General features: G+C 36.1%; 1 protein-coding gene across 3 annotated transcripts in view; it reads left to right on the top strand.

Moving 5' to 3' along the window:
* Positions 1 to 21,807, top strand: part of PIP4K2A (phosphatidylinositol-5-phosphate 4-kinase type 2 alpha) — a 109,758-nt gene that overhangs the window by 47,847 nt on the left and 40,104 nt on the right. For all 3 annotated transcript variants that reach the window (XM_021530384.3, XM_021530385.3, XM_077788506.1), the window contains exons 2-3: positions 8,854 to 8,951; positions 10,040 to 10,136. In XM_021530384.3, the coding sequence (XP_021386059.1) occupies positions 8,854 to 8,951; positions 10,040 to 10,136 (195 nt within the window). The remainder of the gene's footprint in view (positions 1 to 8,853; positions 8,952 to 10,039; positions 10,137 to 21,807) is intronic.

The following is a 21,807-nucleotide window of genomic DNA, read 5'->3' as shown; positions in this document are numbered from 1 at the left end:
TTTCTAAATAACATATTTGTGAGATTGGAATATATGACAGCACACTAAACTCCCTTAACTGGTCTTCTTCAGTACTGTTGCTACTACTACTAATAATGTGAAATGCATTATCTTCATTATACCAGCATAAAAATAGGCAAAAAATTGGCTGTTCTACATTTGTTATAACTTGTGAAAAATAATGAGGCCCATCTGATGCCTTAAATTGTTGCTTCATGGCATTTGTTCTGCATACTTCCCAGGTTGTTTTTCTTAGGCAGGATGCTCTTAAAGCCTTTTTCTTCATTAAACAGCCAAGTGTTATAGGTGAAATGGTTCCTTAGGTTTCTTTTCCCATTATACTTTGCCTTTCTGTGCTGAAGAGAATTTTTTTCTATTGATTTTCATTTTTCAGTGATAGCGTTTAGGTAAGGCTACAGCATTTCCTTGTTTCTTCAACTTTTATGTTTAATTTGGAATATTATGTTTAATGAACTGATTTTTCCTATTCAGAAATATTATGCATGAAAAATGTAATTTTAAAAGCTGTTATGAGATGACCATTATTTAATAGACTCATTTAGGTTTGTTTGCTGGTTGGTTGGCAAGTTTGTTTTTTCTCCAAACCTTAGTAACATGATCCATGAAATATAAGTGTAATTTTATTTCATTGTGATCAGAATTGTTGAATTCTTCTAGAATCCACAATAAATAGATAATTTAGAGACTTAGCAGAACATCTGTCTGTGAGGTGTACATTTTACTTTGTATATAGAATTGAACTTGTCTTCTTAAAACCTTTCCCTATATCATAATAAATGCCTGGTGCCTCCTAATGTCTTCCTTTTTTCAGTCATTCTTTTATGAAGCTTTTAGGACAAAGCCAAGTGAACAAAGTGTTTATCTGTTGCCAGATAAGCGTTTTGTTTTTTAATTAGAAAAATACAGACCAGATGGCTATCAGACCTTGTGACAAGTGTGTGTATTTTGAATCACTATTCCAAACAATAACTGAGGATGCTCATTGATATGAAAGATTGTCGAAGTGCATCAACCTCCCAGCACAAATTAAAGTTTCAAGAGGACAACTTTATTTTTGCTCAAAAAAGAGAGTGGTTTTTTATCAGATTTGTGGCAAATAGCTTGCAAATTGTTGTCTGAGCTGTGTCCCTTGTCTTGTTGTCTTCTTAACAACTGCATTTGCAAACAAGGATGAGCTCATGTCTAATGTGTGCCTCACAACTCATCCAAATACGAAGAGCTTATAGTCCTTTACAATTTTCTTTTGGAGTGAAATAGGACTTTATTTTTGTGTGCCCTTTGCTACTAGAAGTGTTTAGCTTGTCAAAAATCTCCAGTAATTTTTCTATTATTCTATTTCCCATTTCATTCATGGGTATTAATGTATTTGTACATATTATGGCATTTGACCTAGCTTTTAGGAGAATAAGGGATTATCATGACAAACATTATATCTGATTTGCTTAATTTATTTTTGGCCTTTGATTATTTGGCACGTTATGAAGTGGTAATTTTTGCACTCATTGAAATGTGTAAGGAGATTCATGGGAACTTTAGCCAAATATGTAGAAATGTGACTTAATGCTTGTCTGACAGTATACAGCAGTTGTTCTGGGTATTCTAAACTGTGCAAATGTCCAAGAGACTTGAAAGACTTAAAAGCTTGCAACCAAAATAGTTGGGAAGGAAATGCAATTTAAGTGCTTTTGTTATAGGTTCTTTAAACCCTGTCACTCCAAACTCTGAACAGGAGTGATAACCAAGCTATAAAACCCTTTGTCTAGAGTTTTGGACCCTGATACTCCATATTTGCAAATGAACATGAATGCTTTTTGGAAACCATTTCTTTGCTGTTTTAGGACAGTGTTTGGGACAATATCCTGTCCAGAGCTTTCTTGAGTATGTCACAATATCCTGTTTTCCACATGGATACGTGTACTGGACCTTCCCTGCCCAAACAGATCCTTTTCCTGTGGAAAACAGCAGCCAAGAAGTCTCATGAAAATATCTGGGGTCTGCTGTGAAATTTATTTCAGTTTGTTAATTCAATTCAAAGGCAGACCATAAGACTTCACAAAGGTCTTGCTACTCTTTTTGATAAAATGTGATAGCTGTTATTGAGGTGTTAGTTTCTTAGTATTGCTAAATATGATGTATATTTAATACTCCTGCAGTATTAAACATATTCTGTGGCTAATACTTTAGACAAAATATACGTTGAGGCAGTTTGGAATGCTCTTGGTTCAGTTTGGCCTACTTTTCTAGTATTTAATTACTGAATTTTATTGAAAGCCAGGAATCTAATGGTAGGCATCACCTAAACTGTAAAAAACACAAAGCTGCTCTGGTAATTACTGGTAGATGTTTTGAGACATGTAAAATTTAGATTCTTTTATGTAGCTGCCTATTACCTGGTAGGAAGGTGGTTTATGTTTGTTTGATTTTGAGGTTTTTTAACATTTTAGTTTAGTTTGTTTTTCTGTTCATATACCTTAAATTGCAAAGGTTGTAAAGATTCAGAAAAAGTGAAATGCTTTGCCCTCTGTTTTTCTTAGTCATATAATTGCATTAATTTCTGGACTTGATTCTGAATCGGTAACTGGAAATTCCTTATATAGAAGTTTTCTATACCCTTTCAAGTCTAACAAATTGCAGAATTAAAAAAAAAATGCCTGGATAGGTTTTACCTTGCAGGGTAGCAGGGGGAGGTAGGGGAAAGAGATGAATTTTTGTGTGATTGAAATGATGAAAACCTAATTTAAAACATATTAAGAAGTATTTTGCTGAACTGATTTATTTCTCTGCAGCAGAACTTAACTTAACCTTTTATTTCTCTTGCAAGAATGGGTTTGAGTGTAATTTGAACTGTCAAATGACATTTATCAAATGATGGTTTTGCCCTGCAACAGGCAAATGTCTTCCACAAAATTGATTAGCTGCTGACCTCATCCACCCTTTTCAGACCCTTCAAGGTAGATTTCAAAGAGTTGTAAAATAATCACTTCACTTTCAGTTTATACTTCAGCACAAGGCGTTTACTGTCCTGGTAGCAATGCCACAGTGTGTTCCACATCTGGGAAGGAGAGGATGTAAATGCCTGCCTATAGCTTTGCCTGTCACCACTTGGCCTAGTTCTTTAACCTAAACCTCTACTCCTTACAAAATAGGAACAGCTTTGGAGAGGGCTTTTTACAGGACAATAGAATGAATAAGAAGAAACTTCATCTTGTAGGTGCCTGCTCTAGTGATCAGGAAAATGTTCTGTTTGGTAAGACTTGCAGGGTGTTCAATAGTATCAAGCAGGTGCTGGAAGAATGAGAAATAATAGTCCCCTAAATGTGAAATTTTATACTCCAAAGAGTTTCCTCTGTTGTGTTCTTGTTCTGCAACCCCATTTTGTAAGACCAATCCACAAAAAAAGCCTGTAGGCTTGCTTTCATAAGCATTAACCTACCAGTAAATGAATTAACTGTGCCATTGAGGAAGTCTGTGGCCTCTTCAAAATGGTGGCTTTGTGTCTGAACCAAAAATATGGTTTGATATTTCTGTGCAAGTTTCTTTGCCAAAGTAGAAGCTGTGATGCAGAAAGTAAAACCCTGAACATAAAAATCTCAGAACTGCTGGTGGTGTTAAAAGTTCAATTCTATTTTTATATCCAAATAATTTCTTTCTTCCGAAGTCTCTCTACCACTCCCACTTCTTCCAAAATCAGTGTTTAAAAATACATAAATTTGTGAAAAATGCACTTGACTTTTTCCTAGAGTAACAAACCAGTTGTAGCTTGTTTGTCTCAACAGATCAGACTGTTGTGAATTAGCTTTCAGTACAGAAAGAGAGCTGGGAGATAAACAGCTGAAAAGAAGTAGCACTTCTACAACTCCTGCCACATCCAGCATCAGGAGCAGCAGGGATTTTCCTGTGTGAGAAACTGCCAAGATCAGTAACTGCAATTGAGATGTTTTATCAGGCTGTTTCATGTGAAAGCACCTCATCCCTGCATAGTTTCAGCAAGTCTGGCAGGCTGATATGTTAAAATAAAAGGAAACTGTGTCTATGCTGTATGCTAAACATGCAACATTCAATAAAAAAAAAATTGGAGCATGAAGGACTTAAAAAGGAAGAGAATTTCAAAAGAAACTAGGCATTTCTAAGTAGTCTGAGTGTGATTTGTGGTCTTCTTGGGATTAAATTTTGGATATTGTGCATGGCTTTATCAGGTTTTTTATGGTTTGGTTTTTTTTTTTGGTTGGTTGATTGCTTGATTTGGGATTTTAAATGAGTAATACCAGCTGTAATATGTTACGCAGGTTTCTTGCTGTAGTATTGTAACAATAAGCATCAGCTTGTATCTATTGGAAAACAGGATTATTGTTCTGACTCTTCTAGCTAAACATGCAATACATGCTGTAAATTGCCTTTATTATATGCAGTTTAAATATCTCATTGTCTACTTTGCATACAAGCAATTTATTGCTGCTTATGTTCTGACAGAATGAAAACTAATGCTTAATTATGCATTGCCCTAGTAATGTGGTGTTTAGGGTGAATGTATCTGAATTAAATAAGGGCCATTAATAATGCCTAACAATTTATGATATAGTCGTTGCTTGATTTCAAATTGTATAAATTAGAGAAGCTTATTTGAAATGTCACCAGTATAAGATGGCTTTGTGGGAACACCTCTCTGTGTGCTAATTTCAAAATCATTACCAGCTGAGTCTTACTATTTATTCAATGTCCAGTAGGCTTTTATTATTCCCTTATTTGCAGTTTAATTACAACCTCTGTTATCCTGACAGTGTGAATTCAATGCTAAACCTGCAGGAGCAAAATGAGTTGCAATCAGTCGTTTTTTGCTTGAAAACTTCTTTTTCCTTTGGCCTTCTCTCATCTCCCATGGCCAAGCCACCACTCTGAGCCACAATTTTTTGTATGCGCATTTGAAGGGGCAATGCCAGTTTAAAGCTTTTAACATTCTTCTATCCTAAAGCTTGTAAGTTGTCAGGAGATGTTTCCAAGTCTCATAACCACCTGTGTTTATACTAATATCACAAAAGATACTGAATTAATGACTTAAAGGGGGGTTTCTGGGTCACTTGTTAATATCATGTGTGCATGAATTTACAAATGTTGTTAATACACATGAGGTATTTATACATAATATACATGGCTACTATGCAACTAAAATTTTAGTCATTCATATTTAAAGCAATACATTCTCTAAGGCTATTTTATTGGATTTGAATTCATCAAAGATACAGCAAGCATTGTCCATTTCAAAAAAAGACAAACTGCACCAAATTTTGCATTGGCAACAATAATTCAAGGCAATTAAAGGATATAGGTTGCAGGACTAAAAGAATCTTCCTTTTCAATATGACTCATATGCATTTATTATAGAGATACTGTACACGTGGTTTCTCTGAAGTAATTGCAATTAAATGAATGTTTGATCCTGAATACTCAGTCCTCTGACCAGTGAGCTCTCTTTGCCTCATTTATGCTTTGCAATTATCTCTTGTTTATCTCAATTTCTTGGGAAATTTTTTCTTGATTATGATTCTGTTGCACTCAAAAGCACTCCTTAGAGGAAAACGGGTATTTCTTATGTAAGTATTACAGCTATTGTAACAGTTTCTATTGTAATTTGGAATACTGAACTTTTTTCCTCACATGCACATCTCATTTGCTATTGCTAGAGGAGCTAACTGTATTTAATTGGTAACATGAAGAGATGGACATAATACTGGTCAAAGGTATCACATGCATCTTAACACATTTTCTGTTGTACTTAACTTTCAAACACAGAAAAAGAAGCAAAATATTCGAGACAAGTTGGAAGACTCAAAATGTTTTCTTTGCATTTCATATTTAGTGTCTTTCAGATGTGACCATTGCTTCACACAGTGATGAAGTAGAGAATTGATCCCTCTGACCTTTCCCTTTTCTTTTAGCTTTTCAAGAGCTGTTTGGGGGGGTTGTTTTGGATATTGTTTCTTCTCCCTCCCCCCCCACAATGTGGTTCCGGTTTCCACCAAGATCTAATGACACTGGGTTTCCATCCTCTCTTGTGCACATTTTCCAGTCTGGCCTCATCAAATCTATCCAAAAATGTCCTATTGCAGAGACAACCAGTCCTTATACTTGAAAGGTTTCAAATAATTAATGGTCTGTGCTGCTGGGATATGCTGTTACTCAGCTGGTGTGCTTTACCAGAGGTCACTTCTACTGCGTGTTCATCACCTGCTTTTTTATTTTCCTACTCTACTGGAGAGAAATTCCCAAAAATATTAGAGAAATTACTTTTACTTACCTTAGATTTGGATGAATCTTAAAAAAAAGCAACCAACCAAAAAACCCCAAACCAAAACAAAAAGCACCCTGAAAAATTCATCCCTCCATAAAAAAACAAAACCATCAAACCTGCTGACTGAGGAATGGGGAGAGTGTACATTCATATCTTGTAGGGAACTTAGGAGAAGTATTTTGAAATTTTTTTTTCTTAAAATCAAAGAATCCCCAAAGTATGCATATACAAAGGCTTTTTCATTCATCTGTATAGGTGATGCTTGTAAGGCCTACAGGCACAAATAAAACTATGGCATTACATAGCATGAATTTAAATATCCACAGCATGAAAGCTAATCTATAGATGTATGCAGAGAAACTTCATATCAGCAAATTAAGAAAAGCAAGTACACATAACAATTTGATCAATGCAGTTTTGATAATTTAAAATGCAATTTTGCAAGCAAACTTTGTTGTAGATAGTTGAAGATGTTTGAATTCAGCATTTATTGCAGTATTTAGCAGAAGGTGTTCTTGGGATCGTTTTTGTCTGTAGTGTATATGCACGTACATCTCTGCTATTTTTCGTTCAAGTGTGAAATTTGTTGTGTGATCTGGCAATCTGAAAGAGATGGTAATTCTGTAAAACAAATTCGGAATTTCATATCTCTGCGTAATATATCTACGTGTCCCTAGTTTTATTTGTACAGCAGCTAGACTGGTTCTGCACACTCATGAGCTGCCTTGTGACTTTAGGGGGAGATTGATGTACAGAGGTATCAACTTCAGTAAAGAGCACGTATGTTTGATGTAGTGATTTTTCAATCAGCGTTTTGTTATTTTATGTTGTATTTAATGAGGTGTCATCATGATTTATTAGGCTTGTACAGCTGTGTTTTCAAAAATGTATTGCAATTTCTTCTGTCTCTCCCTTTGGTGAGTGTTAAGACGAGTTTTCACTTTGAGCTCATCCCCAACATCTTTTTCTTTCCTTTCTCTGCTCTGCTTCTGTCAAGAACTTTTCAGGCCTTTCCAAAGAAGTATTCTTTGCACTTTTCATGTGGGCTGCAAGATCTGAATGACAAAAATGAGACATAGCAGGGAACATTACTGGGGCTTTAAAGTATTGAAAGGTAAGGAGACTGCCTGACCTTCCTGACAGAAGGAAGGTTTCTTTCTTCTGCTTAAGAACTAGAGGAGAGCTAGAGGAGTCTTCACTCTTCTGTTTTGCTCAACTTCAGCTCTTCTAAGGTCATGCTTGCAGGGAGTGCATTTTTTTTCTCCAGTATTTTTAAACTATAGCTGTTGCAGTGAAGGTTTCTCCAAAAGCCTCTCTTGAGCAGGGTAGCATTTACAAGCAATTAACATCTTCCTAGTTGGAAAACACTGGTGGATAAGTAGTGCTAGGGAGCAGAGGAGCCACACCTGTGTTGATACATCATCCCCAGTGTACATTCCCATTTTTATGAAGTGGGGCTTCCCTCTAAACCCTGTAGAAAACTGCTGAGAAAAAAATATGCTCTGTATGAGCAAAAAGACTTAGCTGAGCAAATTGAGATGCATGACCAGGGTGTAGAGTGCCATAAAAACATGGATAAAACATGAGAATGTCATGAGTATTTGGTGACTGTTGTTGTAATGGGTATCTCATTTCTGGTTTGGAAGGGTCCATTGCAAGCTTAACAATTCTGTCTTGTATTTATCATGTTCTAGTTAAACTTAAGTCAAGTAAGGGTAGATTTATACATGAAATACTAAAAACATGCCTACAAACCAGAGCATAGAAAAGTTGTCCACATTTTATAATAAAGATGTGGTCACAAGTAAAGTAAGTGGAAAAATCCTAATCTGGAGAATACTGACAATGTTAATTTTAAAGCTAGAAAGAGTATGTGGTCCACATAAATGTAAGAAAATAAGGAAAACCTTAGGACTTACATGCACCTCTATTTCTAAGCAAAAATGTGTCTGTTTAAATGGTTTGTCCAATTTTAACAATAAAAGAAATGGCTGAATACTGCAACTTAGAAAATCTCATCTGAGTTTTGCACTACTGTAAGAAACAAACTTCTGCTTATTGAACTGAAAATATGTATGTTCATATGCATGCAAAATGTCAGTTTTCTACCAAAAGTTCAAGACACAGGCATATAAGATTTCTTCATAAGCTGCAGGGGTAAATAGTCATTGGAAATAAAGAAGTTGAATTATCTTTGGAAAGCCTAGCTTAACTGACAAAACAAGAAAAATTAGTTGGTATAGGAGAGTATTTTGCTGGCATTGTCATTGACCTTCCATAAAAAGTACACTCCAGGTGTGCTTTAAAACACTTTTTTATTTCTGAAACAAGTCTAAATATAGAATGCTGTTTCTTCTCTTCCAAAGCGTCACTCTTGAGATTGCATTTCATCTGGAAAGAATAACACACACTGCTTTTACATTCTTCTATTACCTGTTTTCACTCCTGGGATATATACACAGGAAATAGTAGACTTTCAGAATTAAGACGTCTATGTAGCATCTTTGCAAAGACATCAGCAACTAAATATATTCTGTTTTCTCTAGATCAATGAACTGAGCCATGTTCAAATCCCTGTTATGTTGATGCCAGATGATTTCAAAGCCTACTCAAAGATAAAGGTGGATAATCACCTTTTCAACAAGTAAGTACAAGTAACAGTTTTGTGTAGAAGTGGATAGTGGTAGTGGTATTTTTTATGAAGTACTGTGAACTCTGTTATTTTTCAGTGCATGGAACTGAAGTTTTGATGATTAAGTTAATCCTGAGATAAACATAACCGTCTGTGCTGTTCTAAAAAGCAACAGCAAAGGCTGCTGGGTAGAACTTTTTCCACCATATGGTTTGTTATTACCTTATGAGTATATTAGATTCTGAAGGTGATCCTTTCTTGGTGTGATTATTTGTAAGCATTTATTTGTGCATTTCTAAAAATATAACTTAATGTGCTCTTTATTAACTGTAGTATTTGAATAAGAATGAGAATCTAAAACCTGTATCAAATGTGACTAATGTTCAGCTTTTTATTTTCCATAATGCAAAATCATACCCATCATATAAAAGCTTCAAAAGCATTATGGTAATTTAATGTAATATCTATTGTCTCTTAAAAATAAAATGTCTCATGAGCAGTATGTACAGATATATTAATATTGGTTTGTGTATAACCTGAATTTATTCAAGAATATATGTAGAAAAGAAAAATTCTGCTACTTTGAGTCTTCAGCTCTGTGACAAAGGTAAAAATAACTTTTCTGTTGTATAAGTCTAAAATGAACACTAGGATATTAAAACTAGTTCTGTATTGAACAAGTCAAATTTTCTTAAAGCTTTATCACTTAGTACTTTTTGATGTCACAGATGGTATAGTAATACTTGTATAATCCAATCTAAGATTTCACCTTTGAAGTAAGTTTTGAGCAGTGGGAAAGCATTCTTTTCTTTTTTTGAGTCCATGTTTCAGAATTGTCAAAATACAGTTTGTGTTCATTTTGTCATTGTTGTAGTTCCTTAGCTACAACATAATGATGTTATAGTAAGCTAATAAACATTCATTAAATGTTGTGAAGAAAAACAAGATAACCCAATCTCAGTGAAAAAAAAAAGCAGTAGAAGAGAAATGGTAAGAGGATTGTTACCCGAGCTTTCTATGAACAGCTTTGAGGCAAAATTCTCAAGTTGCTTATTATATATGCATGATAATGAAGTTCAATTGGTTTTATCTTCTTTCAGAGAAAACATGCCAAGTCATTTCAAATTTAAAGAATATTGTCCAATGGTTTTCCGCAATCTGAGAGAGAGATTTGGAATTGATGATCAAGACTTTCAGGTAAGCTCACTTTGAAAAAGCTGAGAGTGGCAAAACGCACATTTCTGTTTAACCTTTCAGCCTGCCCCAGTTTCCTTCTGGCTCCTGCCCTTCTGCCATCTTTAGTCCTCTGTGTTCCTCATTAGAGTGCCTCTATATAAGCCACATTTATTGAAGCTGCAGGGTAGTACCTCTTGCAATAAGGAAAAATAATGTTTGGACACTTATGGAAAGAAATTCTCTATTCAGCTGAGTCGCTTAGATAACAGTTGCATCAGAGTTCTTTCTATGAAATGTGGCTTCTGAAATGACTGCAGCCTTTTTTTTTTTTCTTTCCTCATGCTTTTTTTGGTTACAAGAGAGTGACCTATGGCCTGCCAGCTTCATCCTGCTTCATCATGTCTCATTTTCCTGTTCTTAAGAGGATCTGGAAACAAATTGCTTGTGTAAAGTAGATACAACAAACCAAGAAATTGCTCCAGATTTGGCAGGGCTGTTCCATGCAGTCAGAGTTTCTTTCTGCCTTTGCAAAATAAGGTCCCTGAACTCTGCTTCAACCTGATTTGCCAATTCTGAGAATTCCCTTTTCCATTAAGAGTTCCCAATACACAGCATTTCAGTCACAGGGATAATTCCTTCTGCAGTCATGCTACAAGATGTCCTGTCCAAAAGAATGCTTGCTATGTAACCCATTAAGGCTTCCTCTCATACTTTTTTGCTTTTTTAAACTTATTTTGATGTGAACTGGAGTTATGTCGCTAAAATATATTAAGAGAAATTTTAAGAAATTATTTTAAATAGCTAAACAATGATGCAAAATGCATTTGTACAATAACACGCTCATTCTTGCCAATGGAGCAAGCGGAATGTTGCAGCCAAAGTCTATATCTGAGTCTTTCAACAATCCTTTTTACCAATTTGACCTTTTCAGGATCAAACAACATATTAGAAACAGGGGTGTAGACAGAGATTAGGTTATGAATCTCAGTATACAGCCACTGTAACCTTGCTAAGACACTTTGCCAGTCAGTAGAGAAGAGGATTGTTGGTTGTTTTGGAGCTGTCATGATTGTGTTCCATGATGTTTCATTAACCTATTTATGAAGAACTGTTTAAAAGGAAATGCACTGAGATAATCAAATTGCATTCCTGGTTCAGTTCTGCTGTTGGACCAAGGAGGATCCTATTGCTTGAGAAACTACTTGATCCCTTTATATGAAGATTTCATTTTTGTTGATAAAGAAGGAAGACGTATGATTGCTTTTAAAATTGTGATGCCAATTCATGCTTGCTATCTTTAGAACATGGGCTTTTGATATTACTAGACAGTGGAAGGTAGAGTTCAGTAAATGTTAGATGACTTAAGATGCTATAGTGAGTTATAACTGGCAAACTTAGCATAATAAAAAATGCTGCATTCCACAGCGCTGTGAAATGTTTCCATCTGCACTGCTGTTCTGCAAGAGAAATTCCTGTTGTAACTATGTTATACTACTGTTTGATTTATTCATTATAACAATGATAAAATGGCATTAAGTAACTGTCACTGGATAAACTGTCTGTATTTTCATATTAAAACCAAAAATACTACTTTGTAGCTATGTGTTTGATAATGTAGCAAATCAACAATCCAAAATAAGAACATGTAACTGTATCCTGGGTTTTGATACAACAAAATTGTGAAGTACAAAAAGAATATCATGTTTTTTAGTATTTAAAGCATATTTAGTGAAAATCAGAAAATGGTTAATAGTAATTTTAACCTAAGGGAAGACAATGTCTGCCTTCATTATTGCTTTTTTCCTCTGCCCAAGCAATTTATCACTCTGAATTCTTATTCTACTGGAATAATCTGAATAAAAAGGAAATAAATTAAATGCTCAAAGTATGAATGTATTTTGAATTCACTTTCAAAATTAAATTATTTTTACTACACATAAAATTTGTCTCCTCACATGTTAGTTAAGAATTATACCTATTAAAAGTAGAAGTTGTTTTCATTTTAATGTTGCAGTCTGTGATTTAAAAAGGGAATCTAATAAATATACCTTTTTTTCAGATAAAGGTTATCTTCAACTATGTTATTCCAATTATTATTGGTTAAAATGATTGTCTTATACTCAGAATCAAACCTGAAATTGAAAAATTATTTGCAGTGTAGAAATAAGGGAAAGCTTATGGAAGAAATATCAAGTTACTTTCTCTGATGGTCTTTCTTATATATTTTCAGGAAGGGAGTCCTAGTCAACTGTGAACAATGTCATTCCCATTATTGAGCCAGAAAGGATTAGTTTAGATAAATAAACCAATTACCTTGTTCATTAGTCAGACACATCAGTCACAGTCTCAAAGAACATTAATTTTAAATGCCTTTGTTTTCAGAATGTTCTGCTGATATCCTTGATGAGTTGTTCCAGAGGGCAAATAGTCTTTCCTTATGAGTAAGCACTAAAAAAAACAAAACCTACTTCATGAAAAAAATTGGTAGCATATGCTCTGAATAGTGGGCTATACTAATTTTAATCCTTTACATTGTGTTTCTAATTTTGTAGTTATTTTGTGGACTGCTTAACAAATAGACTTAGTTCACATGTGAAATAACGAATATGTGGAACTGGTCTTGCAGAGGTTTCCTTATGTCTCTGAAGAGAGATTTAAATTTCACAAAGTACACAGCTTTTTCCTACAAGTAACCTTGACTTAGGAGTCAGAGGAATACCTTAAATTGTATATTGTTCATGCCTTACAGGAAGCCATTTCTAGTAATGGCAGTTAGAGTTCCTGGAATGAACTCCCTTCCTTCACATGACACAAACCAACTCCCTTTTTAGAGATGTTTTTGGTAATCTGTCCTGCATCTGTCTATATTTTGTAGCTAGTTGGGCATCTCCAAGAAACATTTAGTACTGAACTGGGATTGAAGCTTTGTGGAGATACATGTGCAGTTGCTAATACAGTACGGACTTTTTTGGGCTTCATGCTTTATAATGGATAGCAGTGTAGAAAATACAGTATGAAGTTAGTGAAACCTTGAGGTTCATTCAAAGTTTGCCTATACAAACTTGTTATGATAAATTAAGTCTTTAATCTAGGTTAAGAAACTTTGTTCTTGTATTAAAAAAATTCTAAACCAGTTACTGCATTACATTAAAAACTGATCTGGATGTTTTTTCTTAAAGGGGGAACACAACTGATGATCAGTCAGTATGAATCGAAATTGCATTTGAATTATGGAAAAACTTTAAAACCATTTTAACCACTTAAAAAGACTATAAATTATCAAAGGGAAAGAGACTATTGTTTTGCTTTGTTCTGTTGGATGTTACAAGTATGTATGGATCGCTGATTGAAGATTACTTTGTAAAGTGTCAAAGTAATTCCAAAAGACAGAACATTAAGTAATGACAGACATTGCCTTGATAGGGTAAATTATGTATTTTTGTTAGTATTTTCTTGTTTAATTGAAAAAGAATTCTTCTAATATTCATGGGTGACTACTTGAGAGCATTAACTGTTTCTAGTAGAAAATAAAAAAAATTAATAGAAAACAGATATTGTAAAGTCCCTCACTAAGCTAATTGTAATTTCTGCATTCCCACTCAATTGTAGACAGTGTAAAGGTTTTTCTATAGAAAGATTTCTTCTCTCTCTACAAACCCCCCCATCCCATTCCCCCTCTACCCAATTAATGGGATAGCTGTTTTTCTTCAGGGTTGCTTCTCAAGCATACTTTATCTTAGAAGATCCAAGAGTGGAGTTCTGTTAGAAGAATTAGAGGGTTAGCTTCTTGTAAACTGAAAAATTATGAGAGATTAACAGGCAGGCAGCTCAGCTAACAACCCCCAACAATCTGTAGAAAAATAGGATCTACTACTGTTACAAATACTTCTGCTGCTGTTGCTCTGGGAAGGGAAACTTTATTTACTGTGCTCCAACACATCTGTTCTTGCTTAAAGTTATTGCCGAATCCTACATCTGGATTCTGCTAAGCAAAAGAGGATGACTGGGTTCTTGCCCAGTAAAGTACAATTGCTCATACCAGAGGGCACCAATGTCCCAGTGTACATTATGAGCCTTCTACTGAGGATGAGGGAGAGCACAACTGACTTCCTTTCAAATTATAGTACTTGGTGTAGTAGGAGACAGGCTCAGATCTGACTTTTCATGTCTGCAGGAGCAGTTTGTAGAGATTCTCTGTACAGGACAAATAATTCATAAAGAACTTTTAGCAGATGGTTCTGTAAGTTCTTTTTAATGTACCTATACTTGATGTTTTTCTAAGCACTTTTCCATATAAAAACTTGAAATCTAACTGAGAATTCCTGCTTTTAAGCAATTTCCCTAATTACAAACCATATGAACTTGTATCTTTGACTTCTGATAAAGCTGTTAAGGAGACTTCAATGTCTCACAGAGCTTTCTATGCAGAAGGATTTGTAGTCTAGACTCATAACAAGGCATCAGGAAAACAATGCAAATTCTAGGCTTGTTTTTTAGATGTCAGCCTTCAATATAATTTTCTTTTAAGGTATCTAAACTTCAGATCACCAAAATTCTTATCAATCTCTAAATATTGTTGTTCATTTTACATGACTTATACAGCCCCAAGACATCATCTTAACAACTTAAAAAGTACTTTGCAATCCAACATTTCTTCAGATAACAAGTAGTAATAAGAGCTCTCAGCTGGTGCTTCTGCACTAAAATTTATACTTTCATTTTTTGGCCCTTGGTTTGGAAAAGAATGAGCCACCTTCAGTATCAAACTACAGACAGCAAGGTCAGCAACAGCTATGTTAGAAGTTGGAGCTTATTCCTAAAACACTCTCTTCAATTAGTTCTTGCTTTGATGGTTTTTAATGAATTATCTTGTAAAGAAAATACCAGTGCAAGTCAATTTATTTAACATGGTAAGTCTGTCAGTGCTTGAAAAGTTCCTGGGCTTGTCTGTCAGGTAAGATTCCTATAGCAGAGTGTACAGTTTGTAGATTCCAAGTGGACATTGACACCAAGACATTCAGAACTGCTGACATCTTGTTTGACATGAGTATAGACAGTGGTTTTAGTAAAGTGTTGAACCAGCTGTAGTAACAAAACCTGTGCTGTTTGTAGTCTTTCCAGCACATAAAAAGTGAAGTTTTCAGTCTAAATCTAATCCTCTAAGATTTAGTGCCTTAAGTGTAAGCCCAAATAATATTTTTGTGATGGTGAGAATTAATCTTAGTACATATGGCAACAGAAATTCTGACTTGTGGTTTCTCTGTTTTCCCTAGAAAACATTTAATTTGCCTTGCATTTTGCTGTTGCTTGCCTAAAAGGAGTATTATTAACAACTGGGCATTCAAAATGGAAAATAGTAATTTAGCATGTGCTAGCAACATCAAAAGAACAAACTGATAAGTACTCCCGAGTTCTTAGAGATATTCAAAGGAAGGCATTAAGCCAAGCTTTGCAGGGCTAAAGGGGAAAGGCTCCCAGAAAAAGAGCCCTAGCTCTTTCCAAAGCAAGTGCATGCTGTAAACTGACAGCTCTATGGTCTCAATAGGACAGCTTGATTTAGGAAAGACCTCATGTTTTATTCGTAAACTTTTATTCAACGAAGTCAAGGAACCCATAACCTTTCTCCTGGAAGGATAGCTCAACGTAAAAAATAAGTTGTTTGTGTTCCTCTGTCAAAGTTTTTTCCGGCAGTCCCTGCGCGGCCCCGGGCGGTGTCAGGCCCGGCTGGGCTGGCGAGCGGCGCCTCAGGAGCATCGTCTGCCCCAAGGGTGCCAGAGCTGCTCGGGTAACTCCGCACGCCGAGAGGAGGGGAAGGGATGGGAGAGGACACCTGTATGCCAGCCCAAAGAGGCCTTCATTTCCCCAGGTGGGGCAGGAAAGGGGCCCTCTGGGTGGTGCAGTGACAAATGCCAAAGAAATCAAAGATTACAGCAGCTTGAATAGGGGGTGGGCGGACAGGGGTGCAAACCTGTCTGCCCAATGGGGATAAACCAGAGAGGGACACAACAACCTCTGATAATGTAGCAGGGGTGGGCACAAGGTCAGGGGACAAAGAGAAAAGCTAAACTGGAGTGATTGATACAGAACTTTCTGGAAGAAACTGGAGGTGGTTACAGGATTAACAGCAAAAGGGTATAAAAAACACGGATTGATGGAACCAAATTAGGAGAAAACAGGGATAGGTGAGAAGACAGACATATAATTGGGGAGCCAAGGGTGGGAACTTTTGGGGTAAATAGCTTGGATCAAACCAGCTGTGAGGGGACAAATGGGGGAGCATAAGGCTAAGTAACATTGATAGAACCAACTGACTAAATCAGCCCATACCACAACAGTTTTTCACATCTTTCTCCATAGTAATCACTCCCTGATTACAATTTCTTTATAAATGTTTATAGGTGTTTGGAGTGTGTGCATCCACATTTTAGCAAGATCATAGAAGTACCTGTATTTCTGATGGGTGCAGCACAGGACCAGTGGTGGCCTGTTTTCATCTTTTGGGGTCCCATAGCATTCACCATAGGCCTTTTGAGAGCCATGCTTATGAGCTGACAAGAAATCATCATGCAGATTTGTCCATATATCTGGCAAATGCAGGGGAGGTTATACCCTCTGAATGTGCTTGTAGCATGTTGCTGGTAGGTCAGGTATGCTTTTCTCCATGTCAGACTCCTTATAGACCTTCCAGTGTCAGAGATCAGTGGTGCCTGCTTCTGCAACAGGGTTTCCAGATAATGGAACCTACTTAATGGCAAGAACATTATCACCATGCAAAATAGACCCAAAAGTCATCCCTACCTGTCCCTCTATAACCACCCAGACATCTCTGGATTTGGTGCTTCTGCTTTTATAAAAAAACCCAGTGCTTTGCCTTTCTTTCCTCTACAAGTCACTGATAAAACGTTGTCCTGAAAATCATCTCAGGACTTGGGCTACTTGTTTCAAATTACAGCAAATAACCTTGGAGCATCTATGTCAGTTGTATGACACATTCTCTCTGATGTCCTTCTTAATCAGTAATCCTGGTCTAATTTCCTTATCCATGATTTCTGAAGTCTTGAAAAAAAAGGTTGGGGGAAGCTTCAGGTTTGTCTTGTTGGGAAGCTGTGCAAGGGCCAGAGAGCAGCACTGCACTTCTACTGCAGATGAACAGCCAGAATAGTGTGTACATCATTCTCCAACAGCCATGAGCCACTGTCAGGCTTCTCCACTGACCTGTGATTTCAGTCATCGCAGAGCATCATCTGTGCACTTGCTTTTGCCTATTTGTTCATGCAAAGCTTGCCCAGAGGCACTCTTACATAGTCTGGGATGTGATCTGATTTGTCTTTAGGGTACGTTGAGCTTGTAAAGCTCATTTTAGTTTTCCACAGCTTTTGGATGAGATCACAGCACCAGAAACCGTTGTTTGCCTTTGTCCAGACATCATGAAATAGGGAAGATTTAAATCAATGAGAAGCTGTTAAGCCAGTCACTTTGAAAGATTACTGTTTTCTAAAGCTCTCCATGCTTTACCACCAGAATTTTCCTATTGCCCTTTTTCTTTTTCTTAGGAAAAGGTCTGACTCAGTGGCAATTTTTATTAGGATCCCTTTTTAAATTAGTTACACAGAGTATTTGTATTACATCCAACACATAGTTCATGTGTTCAAAGTTTCTAAAATACAATCTTGTCTGCTAAAGTAGCAGTTAGAAAACAATGACATTTACATTAGGCGTGCAAGAGATTAGAATGAGCTAATTAAATTGACCTTTAAATCTCTCCACCCTCTTGGAGACTGGGGCTAATCCTTGGCTTCCCACTGTGGAGATAAAAATTCATGCTGTGAACATTTTAAGCAAAGTGGGCAGAGAAGAAGAGCCTCACCAGCAGTTTGTCTTTGAAGAGGGGAGCAGTGCTTTGCCAGTTATAAATATAGCTTGCAGTTATGATGTGAGATGGGGGACAAGTTCTTCCTGTACTTCAGTGGCTTTGCTCCATGTGTTTTCTTCACAAAAATAGTTTCAATTAGATAAAATAGCTCCAAACAAGCTTAAATTGTTACTCTTAGAAATAGTCAAAGCCTCTCTGGAAATTGCCTTTTTTTTTTTTTTAATATCTACTATTGGTATAACTAATGTAAGTCATATAATTATTGTTATTTAATTACAGTAGTTTGCTATTTTTATTGACCAATGTGTAAGGTAACAATTGACTTCCACAGGATAAAGCATTAGATAGTGTTTTAGCTGGCTTCTAAGGATGCTTGAGAATGCTTCTTACAAACTATTTGCTATGATATTTTGTGTCTTAGATTTTTAAAATGCTAATTATTGCAGAGCTTTATAATAAAAAACCCAAAAATTATATAAATAATGGGTAATTAAATAACAGTCAAAATTAAATTGTCAACAAACAATTGACATTTCATGTAGTAAAATCTTGCAGAGGATGCAAAATCTGTTCAAATGTTGAAGCAGAATAAAGTCAAAGATTTTGTACAAAACCCATTTTGATGACCTGGCATTCTAAGCCTGTCCAGATATGGTGAGATGAATACTTATATGATTAAAAAAGGAGTGCAGAACTACAGAGATGAGGGCTTTGTTCAGGGAGGTGGTAGCTCTTAAAATGAACAAGAGGTCAAAGAGGACAAGAATTTTGCACTAGGGGGACTTCAGACTAGGAGTAACTGCACCCTAGGGTGTTTAAATTAGAAGGCATAAAAAGAAGTTCTGGAAGAGTTCTAACTTCTTTTTGACATCTGTTTGTTTTATACCTGAAGCTAATACTATATATAGTTTTGATGCTAGTAGTCTTTAAAAAAGGAAGTTGAAATTTGGATGTAGGAACAAATAGCGAAAAAATGTCAAAGGAATTTAAGGACATAGAGAATGTCATTTGGTTGGGAGTGACAGAGTCTGACCTGCTGCATTTGCAAATATTAGAGTTAAGAAGTAAGTAGTACATGAGTAAATTTGCAGAAAAAGGTACTTCAGAAAAAAAAAAAATACAAATGACCAAAGAAGGAAGTAGTTAAAATTCAAAATTAAACTCACCTTTCCAGCAACACAAATGGCTAAATACTAGAAAAACTGTTGTGGCAGATCTTGGCCTTTTGAAGATAGAAGTCAGGACTGCCTTTCTGGAAGTCAGGACTGCCTTTCTGGAACTTACCTAATCCAAAAGTAGAGATAGGAAGTGCTGGATGAAATGAAATAGCTTCTGATGGAGGCAGTTTGGTTGGATTCTAGTTTATGAAATTTTGTGGAAATCTCCAGAAGAAGCTCCTGTGAATGTCAAAGAACTGTGGATCAGGTCCTAAAAGCATCTATGGAAAAATACCTTTTTCCTTACCTGATACATATTTGTTGTAGGAAATAAAACTCTGTGCAGATTTCTGAGAGTTTGGGAAAGAGGAGAGCGTGTGGGTCCATAGTGAAATTAGACAACTTTTCAGGTAATTTGCTAAAGAATATGCTGTTCTTGGGTGAAATTATGATTTAGGTCTGCTGATTAACTTTTTCTCAAGAATTCTCTGGGAAGTTAAGTACTAGTAATGGTGTGGCTTTTGGTAATTTATCTGTAAAGCTTTTTTTTTTTTTTTTTTTTTTACTTTATTATTTTATTAGAAATTAATTCTGTGTATGGGACAAATTCTTTGTGATTTGTAGCTTCTCAGCACCGAAGATGAAATTAATATTTCTAGTTGCCTGCCTGCTAGTTAGTGCAGTATGGGTGATTTTTTTTTTAATATTCATTTATGTAAGAGCGCTTAAGCTTCCAGACAGTGACTTGTCAGAGGGGAACTACTTGGGAAAGAGGAGAGTATATGGAGAAATAAATTCATCTAGTATCTGTGAGCTTGGCATGTTAAATGTGTCTTCAGTTATATAAGTAATTACACAAGTAATTTAGTGTAGTCTTGGAGTGACCTCATGAAAGTATTCACACTTTAAAAGTACAAAACCTTTTCTTTCTCCTGAGACCAAAAAACCAGCAGGCACAAGATTAAAACTTCACAAATGAGAAGTGAATGGGGAATTGGCAGAACATGCACACTTGGAGCAGGAGACTTGCAGTGAGTTGCTAAGTGAAGCTGTTAAGTGGAACAGGGTATGTGTGGCTGACAGATGCTTTAATTGTGCCAGAGATCCAAGGCACACCGTGGAAGAGTTGGAGAAGGCTGGGAAAATCTGAAGGGTACAGGGCAGTCTGACCCTTACTTCTTTGAATTTTGAGCTCACTAATGCTATTGTATAAGCAGCTGATTTTTATTAACTTAAAAGAGGTTAATGCCTCCAACGTTGTACAGCTAGAGACATGCTATGCTGGCTCCTGGCACAGTAAGGAGGGAGCTGTGTCATAGCAGTAAGTGATGGTAAAAAGGTTGTTACAGCATCCAACCTGTGTCTCTTGGAGGGTAAGAGCTGGGCATTTTTTGTCTCCATCTGAAGGATATCCTCCCTGTTCTGGCTTTGTGGCTCATAGATCTGTCTGTGCTAAGTGAGGAGTGGTTCATTTCCCCTCTGTTCATATTCCACTTAGACTTCCCCTAATTAAGAAGCAGAGCCAGAGGGAATTCAATCTGGTATTTGCCATGATCTCTCTCTCTGTGTCTCTCCTTTCCCCCTCCCTAAACCCCGTTTATATTTTCCTTTTGGAAAAGGGAGATGCTTAGGTTTAATCATTTATTTCCTCCCTAGTCCACTAGAGGTGCCTCACTTAAGATGGAGATATTTCTGCCGAGGACCCCAGTGGGTCTTTCTTAACTGAGTTTCCTGCTGGATTCAAGCAGAGGAAAAGGCCTACAACTGCTCTCTTTAGACAGGTTCAATCAGCTTTGCTTCCAAAGAATTTGTGCACAGATGTCTACAGTGCAACTTATCTTTCTTACTTTTCGTACAAGTCATCACTGAAATTTATCTGTGTGTTCTGGCAAAAGCTGTCTGGATCCTAGAAGCTACCATTTATATCTCAAAACTGGATTCAACAGTAAGAGAAGAATCTATACAATGTGACCAATAGCTGTCTGAACAACAGGTCAATACAGCTCAAATAAATGTGTCTTTTTAGTCTGTCTAATGAGCATGACTGCATAACTTTCTTATTATTGTCTGCCTTAAGATTAAAGTTCTTAAAAAGTTGACTTAAAAACTTGCACAAGATAACCCCAGAATAAGTTAAACTTGTTAACTTATCAGGATATATCTAAAGTCTAAGTCAAAAGTGAAAACTGATACCACATGTGGTGTTTCTGATATTGCTTACTAGTTACAGGTCTTCTAATGTCTGTGCTTCAAAGTGGCTTAAGTGCAGACCTTCTTGGCCATTTAGTGTCTTAACTTACAAAAGAAACATTTTCTAATGAAGAATGTCTTCAATTCCAAGACATGTACTATTAACTTAGTTAATATTAGTTAGTGTTTGTATTGTTTTAATGTTTGTAGTGTTAATATTAGTATTTGGCTCAGTGAGATGCCTGAACAGTCTGAGTCCAACAGGTAAGCTAGCTTCACCTACATCAAAAGGGAGAAATTTTAGTGGATTTAAAAAGCCATATAGATTCCTCTTTGATGACTCTAAAATCTCCTAGTTTGATCCTTTCAGTGAAGTTGTTTCTTGATCTTGCTTGATAATGATGATTTGCGAGTGAAGCCAATCCTTATCTCTCTACTTAAAGATTTGTTGTTATCATCACCAGGCAACAGT

This window comes from Lonchura striata, chromosome 1 (genome assembly GCF_046129695.1).
Source record: "Lonchura striata isolate bLonStr1 chromosome 1, bLonStr1.mat, whole genome shotgun sequence".
Lineage (NCBI taxonomy): Eukaryota > Metazoa > Chordata > Aves > Passeriformes > Estrildidae > Lonchura > Lonchura striata.
The sequence above is the reverse complement of the archived record's forward strand: the minus strand, read 5'-3'. Positions and strand labels throughout refer to the sequence as shown.